This window comes from Primulina tabacum, chromosome 14 (genome assembly GCF_025594145.1).
Source record: "Primulina tabacum isolate GXHZ01 chromosome 14, ASM2559414v2, whole genome shotgun sequence".
Classification (NCBI taxonomy): Eukaryota; Viridiplantae; Streptophyta; class Magnoliopsida; order Lamiales; family Gesneriaceae; genus Primulina; species Primulina tabacum.
Window position 1 is genome coordinate 35,709,511 of NC_134563.1, and position 13,120 is coordinate 35,722,630.

Sequence of the window (13,120 nt, forward strand, 5' to 3'; positions counted from 1 at the left end):
AAATAGAGCTCAACTCCTTCAGTTATTGTATCCCAAAATCAAAAGCTTTTCAGCTTTGATAAAAAAAGAGAGTGCATAGAAAAAAAAGTGTATTTTTTTCTTGAGTGCGGGAATTCTCTTGTGTGAGTTAGAGAAATTATTTTCTCGGTATACTCGGGGGTTTGGGAGTGTGAGATATTTAGTGTATTGTTGTATACACTTGTTGTAATATTTCTTCCTGTTATAAAAGTTGCAGTGCTCCGTGGACGTAGCCTATTTTGGGTGAACCACGTAAATCGTTGTGTTCTTGTTGATTGATTATTTTATTCCGCAATTCGGATACTATATTATCTTCGTGGTCGGCATCGCTTCGGGGTAATTTCCCAACAAAGGTCCACGTGATGAATTACATAAACAAACAGGTAATAGCACGTTGTTTGCGATTCTACATCTCACCCACTGGTTTTGGCATATTCCTTCGGAACATCCCTTCTTTCAAATTTTATGCCATCAATTTGTTAATTAATACTTTTGGGATAAAAAGTGGCTTTGTATCAAAGCGGAATTTTTACGGTTTAACAATTTCAACCTTTTGTAAAAGTAAAGGGAGTCTACTTCTAGTGACATCCACTTGTACAAGGTATTTTATTCAAATGCATACAATATTGTACAAAGTCAAGTCACCCAAACTACACATTAGCTCAAGTCAAAAATCACCCATCTAAAATCACCGAAAATAATTTACAAATGTGCGCTTCAAAAGATAAAATTACCACAACTATAGGTACAGCTCACGGCTGAGTTATACTGGATGTGGATGAAAAAAAAATTATTGGATTAAGCAAGTGTTGCTCTTTTGCCCTTTGCATCCATCGACTGCATGAAATGCGACAAATAAAAAATCATGTAAGTTGTTGCACAGTCAGCAATTGTTCCGCAAGTCACACACTTTGTGTATGCATGTGTGTGTAGGGGAAGAGGAGAGAGCATGTGCCGTGACAGTTCGTTTTGCATCAAGAAACTGGCTGTAAATATCATACAATCTCCGGTTCTCAGCATCTGCAACTGATGATTTAGTTTTGGATGCAACTGACTTTAAAAGAGCATTGGTGATCACTGGCATCTTTCCAGACGTGTTGCTACCTTGGCTGTCTAGAAGCTTGTGGACTGCTTCAAGCTGTGCATCGGAAAGAAGAGCTTGAAGGTCAGCTCCACTAAAGCCTTCGGTCATATAAGCTACAGGTTCCAAGTCGACATCACCAGCCATTGGTAACTGCACTAAAAAAATATGGAATTCAGGGATCACGAAGAATGGGGTTGTAGCGGTTTAAATGTAAGGCGATGGTCACTTAATTAACATCTAGTGAAAGCTAATGCCCAGTACAGAAAATCATATGATTCTAGCACTTGACGAAATGAGTTAATTGATTGAGCCTTCGAGAGTCTATGGTAACCTTGCAATTACTGGCAATAAGCCAGTTCCTACTGCAAGAGGTCGACATAGATAATTTCCAACGAAGAAAGATGGCTTTTGGCGAACCATGCTTTCCCTTTCCACATTTTGTCCGTGTCCTTTGATTGGCAAGAAAAGAAAGAGGAAACATCCAAATGCTTGTTCCTTATTTGCGCAAAAGCCTCAGTAATTTATATAAATTAACTCAGAATCAGATGATAAAAGTAGGCAAACGACCAGGATTGTCACGAGATTGCATTTCCAAACACAAAAACAATGAAGAAAAGTTTATCAAGTTTTAAGCATAGGTATTGACCTTTCTTGAAAGGACTGCAAGGATATCCAACCTTTCTCGTTGTGATGGAAAGTCACAAAATAAGAGGCGGTCCAGGCTCCCAGGCCGTAGAAGGGCAGGCATCAAGCAAATCTGGTCGACTGTTTGGCATTAATCAAGTGCAAAGAGTCAACGCCATTAAAAAACAAAGTAAAAAGACCTCTTAACCAGATATTGAAGCTATTATGTTAGAATTAATCACAAAACAACACAAAGAGAAGAGTTTTTAACGTTGGATTGAAGCCTGGACGTGTATTTTACATACAAGTAAATGAATAAAACAAAACTGCAAGTGATTTTCATCTGACCTGTGGAAAGTCTAAAGAAAGCTTAAAAACCATGTACTACAGTAAGTGGGTAGCAAAATCACCTCGTTGCAGCAAATGTAACAACTGTCTGCCCATGCAACCACAACGGAAATTTCATTTCTTCATGGACGATTCCTACCTGCATGCAACACAAGATTAATGTCAGCCACTCAAACTCCATAAATTCGCTATGTCTAAAAACCGCACGAAGCGTGAAATGATGAAAACAAGCAAGTAAAAATGGATACCAACCAAATCCAAGCATATTTATCCAAATGAGTTTTCTCTAAATATACTGAAACAAATCAATGGAACATAATTGTCACCAGCTATTTCTATAGCGAAAGCAAAAAATTGGCATCGAACAATATTTTACTTCAACGCATGCATGGTGTGTTATATGTGAGTTTCATCGAAGATAGTCAGATGTTGATTGTAGTAAAAAGATTAGGTTAAATTGATTTTACATAAATTTTAATTTCAACTAAATCACCTCCTCTGTTGACTGGCACAACTACTTTAGAATTCCATCCAAAATAAAATTCAGAGTTGTAGTTTTCACAAAACAAAATTCTAAGCTCTTCCAGCAGTGTATTTAATTCAAAATCGTGCTTAAAAAGACACAAAAGAATCACTTTGAAGTTCAACCAAACAAAACCAAATTCCAGTTGATTATGCCACAATACTACATTATGATTACAAACCCAAAATTACATCATATATTAACGCATCACACGCAAAACTCGACTTTCACCTTCTCCATCCCCGAGCCAAAACCCCGGCTAGACTCTACCTTGACATAATTTTAAGTCACAAAAGCTCACAAGTTCAAATAAACACACTTGCTTCAGAATAGCACTTTCAGCAAGCTCGGAATTAAGCTCCAAAATCTCCCAGTCATCCTCCGTGTATGATTCAACAGTCACGAGAGTTGCCTTCGGTAAATTACTAACTACCCTCACTCTGACAAAAGTACGATCACTCAAGCTAATGCATTCCGCTGCATACTGCCCAGCAATCTGCAAATCATCCGAAAATTCAGATACAATAATTCCCGGCAAAAAATATTAAGCCGGCGACAATAAATACTTGTAGCTGCACCTCGATTGACGAGGATGAGGTGGAAGCGGAGCCACACCATGCCACGTGCCAGTGGCGCGCGTCCGAGCGGAGTTCAAGAGCAAGAACTGGAGGAAGGTATCCGGACTGAAGAGTTTGGATGAGTGAAAGGGGAAGCGAAACGAAGCAGCTTTCTCCGCCAACGATTCTCACCTCAAACTCCATAGCTGTCTTCGCTTGGTTTGGGAAGTCCCTTGAATTTCTTAGTTTTAAGAACTGAAAGCTTTTCGGTGCGGTTCAGAATTAGTTGCACGATTTAGCATGAATAAGTAAAATATATGAGATTTCAGTTTCAAACGGAGGAATTGGAGAAAACGTAAATGGAGAGAACAGATGCCATTTATCCATGTATCTTTCGTATGAGATCGGTTGCGAGCCCATTTATGCAGAAACTATTGGGCTAATCCAATGAAATGTGCTACGGTCGTGCAAGCCCGTTAACTTTTTTTAAAAAAAAAATTTGTCGAAATTTAGTTTTACGTTAATAATTTATTTCGTAAATATGATAAAAATATGTTTAAATTGATATTAGAATATGGCGATAGAATTTGATTTAATTATTTGATGGAAATAAAATTTTATCTAAAATATTGAACCAATAAAGTCACCTCCAAGTATTTTTTATACTTCAAATTAAATTTTAACATAGAGAATTTCGTGAAAAATTCTTTTTTTTTTTCCTCATTTTGGATAAGAAAACCAAATTCTCCTAAAAATAAAACTACGAAATATTTTTTGTTTTAAATCTCTTTAGACGGAGGAGGATCACCGTTAACCAGTTTGCTGGATGCAGGTGTCAATCCATTAAACTTCACACAACAATATAGATTCAAAAATTTGCAATTGTGGTAGTTTGGATATGAGTTTTTTTTGTAATTTTGGTCATTAGATAGAGTTGTTAAAACGGGTGGTAATAAGATAAATAGATCTGTAACCTATCATTTGGTGGGTCGGATCAGAAAATTGTTAACTCGACCCACCTATTTAGCATGGTATTTTGTTATCTAACACCCATCAACCATTATTTTTTTAAAAACGATCTTTTAATGTGTATTTCAAATACAAAGATGTTATTTAAAAAAAAAATGATTTATCAAGTTCATTTTCCGTAATATCCCCTTGTTTGACTGGGTAGACCAACCCGATGGCTCAGACTTTGTTTTATTTTGTTGTAAGCCAAGAGCAAAATGAATTCCACCAATGCAGAGAGCAGCAGCAAGTCTGGAACAGAGTCCGCAGGCAAGAAAGGAAGTGTTTTTCCTAAAGAAAGGGAGCATGTTTCGACAATGTTGGGCAAGAAAATTGCTGAGATTGGGAGCAAAACCGCGAAGTCTACTTTTAATGCATTCAAGAATCAAATCAAAAATTGCAAAATTCCATTTGTCTTCAGGATGTTTTTCTTTGTATGTTGCTGTTAATACATGTAATTTTGTGTTTTACCATAATGTTTCAGTTTGATATATGAATTATGCTGCTGCGCACCTCATGCTTTCCTATTACAAAGTAAAGGTGCTTTCTGTTCGGTGAGTTTATTTAATGGGGTGGGGCCACACATTAAATAATTTAATAATTAAACCAAATCTCACATCGAAAAGTTTGCAAAAATTGTAGGAGGGAATTAGTTATAAATAAAGCTCAATTTCTTCGGTTATTGTATCCCAAAATCAAAAGCTTTTCAGCTTTGATAAAAAGAGAGTGCATAGAAAAAAAGAGTGTATTTTTTTCTTGAGTGCGGGAATTCTCTTGTGTGAGTTAGAGAAATTATTTTCTCGGTATACTCGGGTTTGGGAGTGTGAGAAATATTGAGCGTATTGGTGTATACACTTGTTGTAATATTTCTTTCGGTTATAAAAGTTGCAGTGCTCCGTGGACGTAGCCTATTTTGGGTGAACCACGTAAATCTTTGTGTTCTTGTTGATTATTTTATTCCGCAAATTTGGGTACTATTATCACCGTGGTCGGCATCGCTTCGGGGTAATTTCCCAACAACTGGTATCAGAGCCTTGTTGTGAAAATTCTTAAAAATTCTGAGTATGCTCTGTGGTTGCAGCTCTGTCTGATCTTCCACATCAGAAAAGATTTTTTAGATTTTTTGTTAAGGCTAGAGAAGTGATGGCCGGAGATGATGGATCGGGACCGGGAATCAACAAGTTCGACGGAACAGATTTTTCGTTCTGGCGGTTACAGATAATTGATTATTTGTATAGCAAGAAGTTGCATCAACCTCTATCAGGAAAGAAGCCGGAAAAGATGGAGGATGATGACTGAAAGCTTCTTGACCGACAAGTGTTAGGGGTAATACGATTGACCCTAACGAAGAACGTGGCACATAACGTGGCGGAGGCAAAAACAACGGAGGAAATGATGTCCATTTTGTCGGACATGTACGAAAAGCTATCGGAAAATAATAAATTACATCTCATGAAGAAGTTATTTAACTTGAAGATGAGAGAAGATGCATCGGTGGCTAAACACATCAATGAATTCAACACGATTGTCTCACAGCTAACATCGGTTGAAATTAAATTTGATGATGAGATTCAGGCACTTATTCTTTTGGCGTCTTTACCAGACAATTGGGAACCAATGCGGGCGGCGGTTAGCAACTCTGTTGGGAAAAGAAAGCTACAATTCAATGATGTCAGAAATCAAATTCTTGCCGAGGAAGTTCGCAAGATGGATTCTGGTGAAGGAACATCATCAAGTTCTGCTCTAAATCTCGAGAATAGAGGAAGGGACAGGAGTGGCAAAAAGAGTTTTAACAAATGGCATGGTAGATCCAAGTCAAGAAATGGAAAAGACAATAACACATTTGAAAATAATATGAAGTGCTGGAGCTGTGGTGAGACTGGTCACATGAAAAAGAATTGCAAATCAACAAAGAACGACGTTAATGTTGTTACTGAGGAGGTACATGATGCTCTATTACTATCCATGGAAAGCCAGGTTGATTCTTGGGTTATGGACTCGGGAGCTTCGTTTCATACCACTGGTAATCGTGATGTATTCGATAATTACATTGCGGGAGATTACAGAAAAGTTTTCCTGGCTGATGGAAAACCTTTGGAAATAATTGGTATGGGTGATATCCGGATGAAGATGACGAATGGATCTGTCTGGAAAATCAACAAAGTAAGGCATGTACCAAAGTTGACACACAATCTGATTTCAGTGGGACAGCTTGACGACGAAGGTTATAAGGTGACCTTTGGTGATGGTTCTTGGAAAGTGAAAAAGGGAGTCATGATTGTTGCTCGGGGAAAGAAAACTGGAACACTTTATATGACTTCCAGTTTGAGAAATAAATTAGCAGCTGTGGATGCTGGAGCTAATTCAAGTCTATGGCATAGTAGGCTTGGGGATACGAGTGAGAAGGGAATGAAAATGCTTGTTTCAAACGGAAAGCTACCAGAATTAAAGATCGTTGAACACAAGCTGTGTGAAGCTGTATTTTTTGGAAAACAGAAAAAGATGAGCTTTTCAAAAGAGGTTAGAGAACCGAAATCGGCGGATTTGGAGCTGGTACTGATGTATGTGGACCATCTCCTGTGACATCCCTTGGAGATCACTCAAGATATTATGGCACTACTGTTGACGATTCGAGCAGGAAATTTTGGGTTTATTTTGTGAAAAATAAATCGGATGTTTATGAGACCTTGAAACAGTGAGAGTTAGCCATGGAAGATGTGATGGATTCACTGTCATCCAATCACATGTGGGAGTTGTCAGAACTTCCTGAAGGTAAAAAGGTTTTACATAGCAAGTGGGAGTACCGGTTAGAACATGACGGTAGCAAGCGGTACAAAGAAATACTTGTTGTAAAAGGTGAAAAGGAAGTCATTGATTACACTGATATTTTCTCTCTGGTGGTAAAGTTAACTACTATCAGGACTGTACTTGGATTGATGGTAAAAGAAGATTTACATCTGGAACAGTTAGATGTAAAGACGACATTTCTTCATGGTGAGCTAGATGAAGAAATAAATCAATCACAGGAATTTGAAGTACGAGTGAAAGAGAAAATGGTGTGCAAACTTCAAAAGAGCTTGTATGGTCTCAAACAAGCTCCAAGACAGTTGTACAAGAAGTTTGATGGCGTAATGAATAATGATGGTTTTCTGAGGTATCAGGCTGATCAGTATTGTTATGTGAAGCTTGATGGTTATTATATCATACTACTGATATATGTAGTTGATATGTTGATAGCAGGAGCTTGTCTGGAGGAGATTGATAAACTTGAGAAAGTGTTATCAAAGGAATTTGCTTTGAAGGATTTGGGTGCTGCAAAACAAATCCTTGGAATGGAGATCCTTAGAGATCGGATTAATGGAGTCTTGAAGCTTGAGAAGATTTCTGGAAGCAAGAATCCAGCTGATATGCTCACGAAGGCTGTTATCATTGAAAAACTGAAGTTGTGTTTGACTTCAGTTGGTCTCCTGGACTAACAAAGGAGGTATGAGCTGTTGCACTGATGGTGTGAAGACATGATTGAAATCAAGTCTTCAAGTGGGAGAATTGTTAGGTGAGTTTATTTATTGGGGTGGAGCCCACACATTAAATAATTTAATAATTAAACCAAATCCCGCATCGAAAAGTTTGCAAAAGTTGTATAGGAGGGAATTAGTTATAAATAGAGCTCAATTCCTTCAGTTATTGTATCCCAAAATTAAAAGCTTTTCAGCTTTGATAAAAATAGAGTGCATATAAAAAAAAGAGTGTATTTTTTTCTTGAGTGCGAGAATTCTCTTGTGTGAGTTAGAGAAATTATTTTCTCGGTATACTCGGGTTTGGGAGTGTGAGAAATATTGAGTGTATTGGTGTATACACTTGTTGTAATATTTCTTTCGGTTATAAAAGTTGCAGTGCTCCGTGGACGTAGTCTATTTTGGGTGAACACGTAAATCTTTGTGTTCTTGTTGATTATTTTATTCCGCAAGTTTGAGTACTATTATCATCGTGGTCGGCATCGCTTCGGGGTAATTTCCCAACACTTTCATTAGTAGGAAATTCAAAGAAAAAGTAAATCTAAACCACCAACAGAGCCCAAATAATTAAGAATATGAAAAATATATGTCTTCCGACACAATACTGTCAAATTAAGAAGAAGAAAATGTTCTGCTCTATAATTACCTGTAGATTTTATGGGGAAAAAAATTGATTTTAGTTTACGGAATAATAAAATTTGATCAATGAACCAATAAAACATCACACAAAATTAAGAACTTACAATGCAATGATTAAATATCGCATGAGCGGAAAATGAGATGCTACCAAGGATGGATTTAGGATTTCGGATTTGGGGAGACCGTATACAAAAAAAAAAAGACAAAATAATAAATAAAATAACCAAAAAATAAAAAGACAAATATTGGGAGGACATCTCTCGATCATGAAAGATAAATAAAGGTTCATATAAAGGAAGGGAAATAAAGGGTGAAGGAAAAAATATGAGATAGAAAAGATTCGGACATTGGTTGTTAGAATTGCATAAAACCTTATCTATCAACTGAGATACAATTTATTTTTATTTATTTGGAGGGATCATGCAAGAATTTATAAAAAAAAACTAACATATAGTAAAAAAATTCAAAAAAATTTGGGGGGTCGTGGCCCCCTTCACCCTATACTAAATCCGCCCGTGGATGGACACTACCCAAATAGTGCATTTTTTGTGAACATTTATTGATACATGCGAGGCATTAGCAATATAGTTGTAATTTTAATATAAAATGGAGGGAATTTCTGAGTGATTATATAGAAATTTCTTCGTAATTATATCAAATTTTGTTCAAATTTACGTGATATTTCCGTCATGTTATAAATTTTCCCAGGATATATACTTTTTAGACAAAAAAAATTGCAGCTGTAAGTGGCATGAGACAATGAGAACACTTTACAAAACATCGCATTCGGCAAAATGTATAATAAGATTTCTTAATATTTGGCTACATGTACTTGAACCGTGTATTTTCACTATAAAATAATGAAAATCCATCTTATTTGACCATATTAAACATATATCTATAATTGTGGGTAAGTAGGCAATCCATTGCAAATGATATAATTTTTTTCTAGATATTTTAATGAACTTTATTATGTCCATACATAGAGATGACAATGAATCGAGTTCGAGTAAGATTCCATGCCTCCGTCCTCGTCTTCATTTATTGTATACACCCTCATATCCATCTCCATCATCGGGTATTCAACTTTCATTCTCATTATCATACTCGTCGGAAGACTGTGTATCCATACATGTTGACATTACATATATTGGAATGCTAGTGTAGAAAATACATATATACACACACGCATATTCCAGCTACTTGTGTGGATCACCAGGAGCATGCATGAAAATTCTATTCGTTAAATTGAAAAGTTACCCCTCTCCCAAAATTTACAAGTAAAATAATAAACAACAATAAAAGTATTCATATTGTACATTTACACACACCAACACACTCGATTTGTTAGGGATTTACGTTATAGTTTCATACAAATTTACGTACACACACACACAACAAGCTACCAATCCACCAAAAAGTTCGAACTTATTGTACATATATATATATATATCTAAACAATATATGATGTCACCCACAAGAGAAAATATCTGAAGAAATGCCCACACTCCTCCACACACCACACAAACACACATCCCCGTTCGCATATCAAATAAAATTAACATGAACCAACCACATTTGAAAATCTCCAGAAAATTTCTTGCGAGAAATAACAAGGAATTAGTGACAAAAACTACGCGTAATAATAACTTGAAAAGAGGGTCTCAAGAGAAGTTCAAAGCAGAGATTTCCTATAAATAGCAGAGGCAACTTTCACCAGAACATCACAATATATACACAACAAGAGAAGAAACAGTAAAGAGATCTCATACACGAAATCTCCAGATATATAAGATAAATTTATTTTCACGAGCAAAAATGAATTCCAACTATGGTGAGAGCAGCAACAAATATGGAACTCAGTCGGGCAAGAACGGAAGTGTTTTTCCTAAAGATAATAGGGAGCATGTTTCAACAATGATGGGCAAGAAAATGGCTGAGGTTGGACGCAAAGCCGCGAAGTCTGCTTTTAATGCATTCAAGGATCAAACCAAAAATGGCAAAAAGTAAGTACTCCTGGGAAGTAATCAAGTTATCCCCGTCTGTGGTTTCTTAAAATAAAACCTCTATATATAGTTTTAAAGTAATGTGTACGTGCTTTGTGATTCATAATATATAAGAGGGTAACTAATATACATATCCTCGTATAGTTCATAATTCCACTTGTATTGAGGATGTTTTTCTTTGTACGTTTCTGTTAATACATGTAATTTTGTGGTTTACCATAATGTTCCGCGTTTTTTTCAAGTTCCTCCTTTTAGTTTGATGAACTATGCTGTCGCACCTCTGGCTTTCCTATATATTAGCAAAGTATAGGTGATTTATTAATAGAAAACAAAGAAAAGGTAAATCTAAACCACCAACGGAGCCCAAATAAGAATATGTGAAAATTGCCAAAATCATCCTCTCGGTTTTCGTACTCTAACTAGTCAAAATTGGTTTTTGGTCTCATTTCGCCAGAAAAGATGCAAGCATTTTCGATATCATATCAGTAAAGACGGAGCTAGAATTTTTTGGAATGATGGGGCGATCATAAAAACTTCGTAGTTTTGAAACGATCACGGTTATAAGCATGGGAAATGGGTCGTCTAATCTCTAGAAAAGGAAAGGAAAGGAAAATCAACCATTTTCTAGCCATGCATTAATAAGGGAACATGTTACCACTTTCCAGTTTCTACTCTCAACAACGCAAAGCATAGCTGTTTGTTTGCTAATTAATTAAATATCTTGCTACAAGCCCCGTGTTGGCTCCACACACAAATGTGTACTGGTGTTTGAGTATGTACGGTATCTCACCAGTTTACCAATATTGTGCAGAGCACTCCAGATGTTCTAAAGTTCAACAAGGGAGAGAATATTAAACCCACGTACAATACCAGTGGGACAATCTCTCTAATTTATTAACCTCAAATGCCTTTCACACACTTGTGGTATTTAACCGAAAAAACTATATTTTTTGTCTTATGACTTGCATATTTTTTATTTTTTTATCATTTATAGATTAGTTAACATTATTAGTCCACTAATTTGCGCTTTATTCAATTTGAGTAATTTTTTACTGGAATGTTCTGTCATGTCATCAATTGCTGGTATCACGCCAGCAATCTCCGGTGAAATGTCTTCACTGCAGATGCCAATTCAGTATTTTTCTGCGTCAAGTCAGAACTTTGACGAGAAATGACTAAAGTTGAGAATAAAAAGTTCTATTAGTGAATTAAGATGGTGATTAAGTGATAACATGACAAAAAATTAGAAACTTACTATTACATGACCAAAAACATAAATTTTCTTGTTTAAAATGCACAAAACATATTTCTCGCTTCGACCCCAATTAATGCAGTCCTTTCCTCTATCGTCTCCTTCACTTTGTCAGCTTTCTACATGAGCACTAGTATTATGTCATATACTCGATAAGCCAACCCAAAACCAAAGAGATTGGTTTGCAAGTTGGGAACTTGGGAGAGCTTGGTCAGTCAATAATTAGTTGCCATCATAACATCTTTCCTCATCCATTCCATTTTACTTAATTGAATTAACACTATCTAGTTAGACTTCAAAATAACGTTCGCATTTTGAAAAAAAGTTGTGTCTTTCGACACAATACTGACAAAGAAGAAGAAGATGCTCTGCAGTCTGCTCCATTTAGCTGTAGATATTATGCAATAACTACACCATGCTCTCTGTTGGATCTTCAACACAAAAACCTTACTGCTATATACTCTCCCACTATTCATCGGCCACAAAAAATAAAAATGAGGCATACTAAGCGTACCTTTCTGAGGAATAGCCCCAACGACGCCTGCTTAATTGTTCTCTCCAGCTTTCCTTTTCAAGATTTTCCTTATTTTTCCATTATTCCCGCAAGCAAACTAAATTGCTCTTCAAAGATAATGAGAAATTAAAATCCCAAGATCCAAGCAAAAAACAAAAAAGGAGACAGATGCGGTAAGCCTGACCAGTTATTTCTGAAATGACGTCGGAAAATTCTGGTGGAACCCTAGTTTAAGGCCAGCAGTCGACGCAAGATTGGAGCGACAAAAGTTAAAAGTCAAACGCTGTCCGCACAAATTTTAAGAACATATAAATTCTTTAATTGGAAATATGGAATCATTCGTATTACTATTTTCTACCTACTCGGCCATTCACCATTTGTTACTCTTATAAGTCAACTAAATTATTTTTTCTACAAATAATTTTTTTAAAATTGAGATTAATGAATTTTAATTCTTTTTGGAAATTATAAGTTTAGATATATGAAATTTTACAAAAGACATGGAGAATATCCATAGCTGTCCTTCCTTAAACAAACTCGCATTTAATATTTTGAGTTTTGTTAGAAAGCTAACATACATTAATTTTGAGTCTTTGGGTGACGATAAATTTTGACATATAAATGTAACAAATGTAATATCTTACATGTTATATAGAAAAAAAAAAATACACAAAGAAATAATTGATTAACCAACTCTATTTTAATTGGACTTGGCGAAAAAATGCAAATTCCCTGATGATTTTTTTCATTACGCTCCCCCTCTTTGGCGGAAACGCTGCCTTGTTACCTGGTTCCGCGGTGATGGGTGTGGCTGCCAGATTGGGGGTTTCAGTGGTCGCTCCGCTGCTAGTGTTATAGCTACTATCACCGCTCATTTTTCAACTTATGTTGGTATTCTTTTCTTTTCTTCTTTTTACAGAGCTCCGCTACAAATAAGCAATATTTGTAGCATTCAGGGGGAAAAAAACTGTATAGATGGTGGTCTTGTTTATCTTGTCTGTTTTATAGGACATACGCCGCACAATTTCCGCA

General features: G+C 36.1%; 1 protein-coding gene across 5 annotated transcripts; it reads right to left on the reverse strand.

Moving 5' to 3' along the window:
* Window positions 1-600: 600 nt before the first annotated feature.
* LOC142524684 (peroxisomal ATPase PEX1-like) lies at window positions 601-12,400 on the reverse strand. Of its 5 annotated transcripts, none has more exons than XM_075628736.1 (5): window positions 3,176-3,358; window positions 2,899-3,093; window positions 2,137-2,213; window positions 1,749-1,867; window positions 601-1,257 (listed from the first exon to the last, which is right to left on the reverse strand). In XM_075628736.1, the coding sequence occupies exons 1-4, from the start codon at window positions 3,356-3,358 to the stop codon at window positions 1,801-1,803; spliced, it is 522 nt and encodes a 173-aa protein (XP_075484851.1). In that variant the 3' UTR covers window positions 601-1,257; window positions 1,749-1,800. The 5 variants fall into 5 exon arrangements, with proteins under 5 accessions (XP_075484851.1, XP_075484853.1, XP_075484854.1 ...); XM_075628738.1 differs by having other exon boundaries at window positions 603-1,257; window positions 2,917-3,093; XM_075628739.1 differs by lacking the exons at window positions 2,899-3,093; window positions 3,176-3,358 and adding exons at window positions 12,089-12,185; window positions 12,273-12,400 and having other exon boundaries at window positions 604-1,252.
* Between the last annotated feature and the right edge of the window lie 720 nt (window positions 12,401-13,120).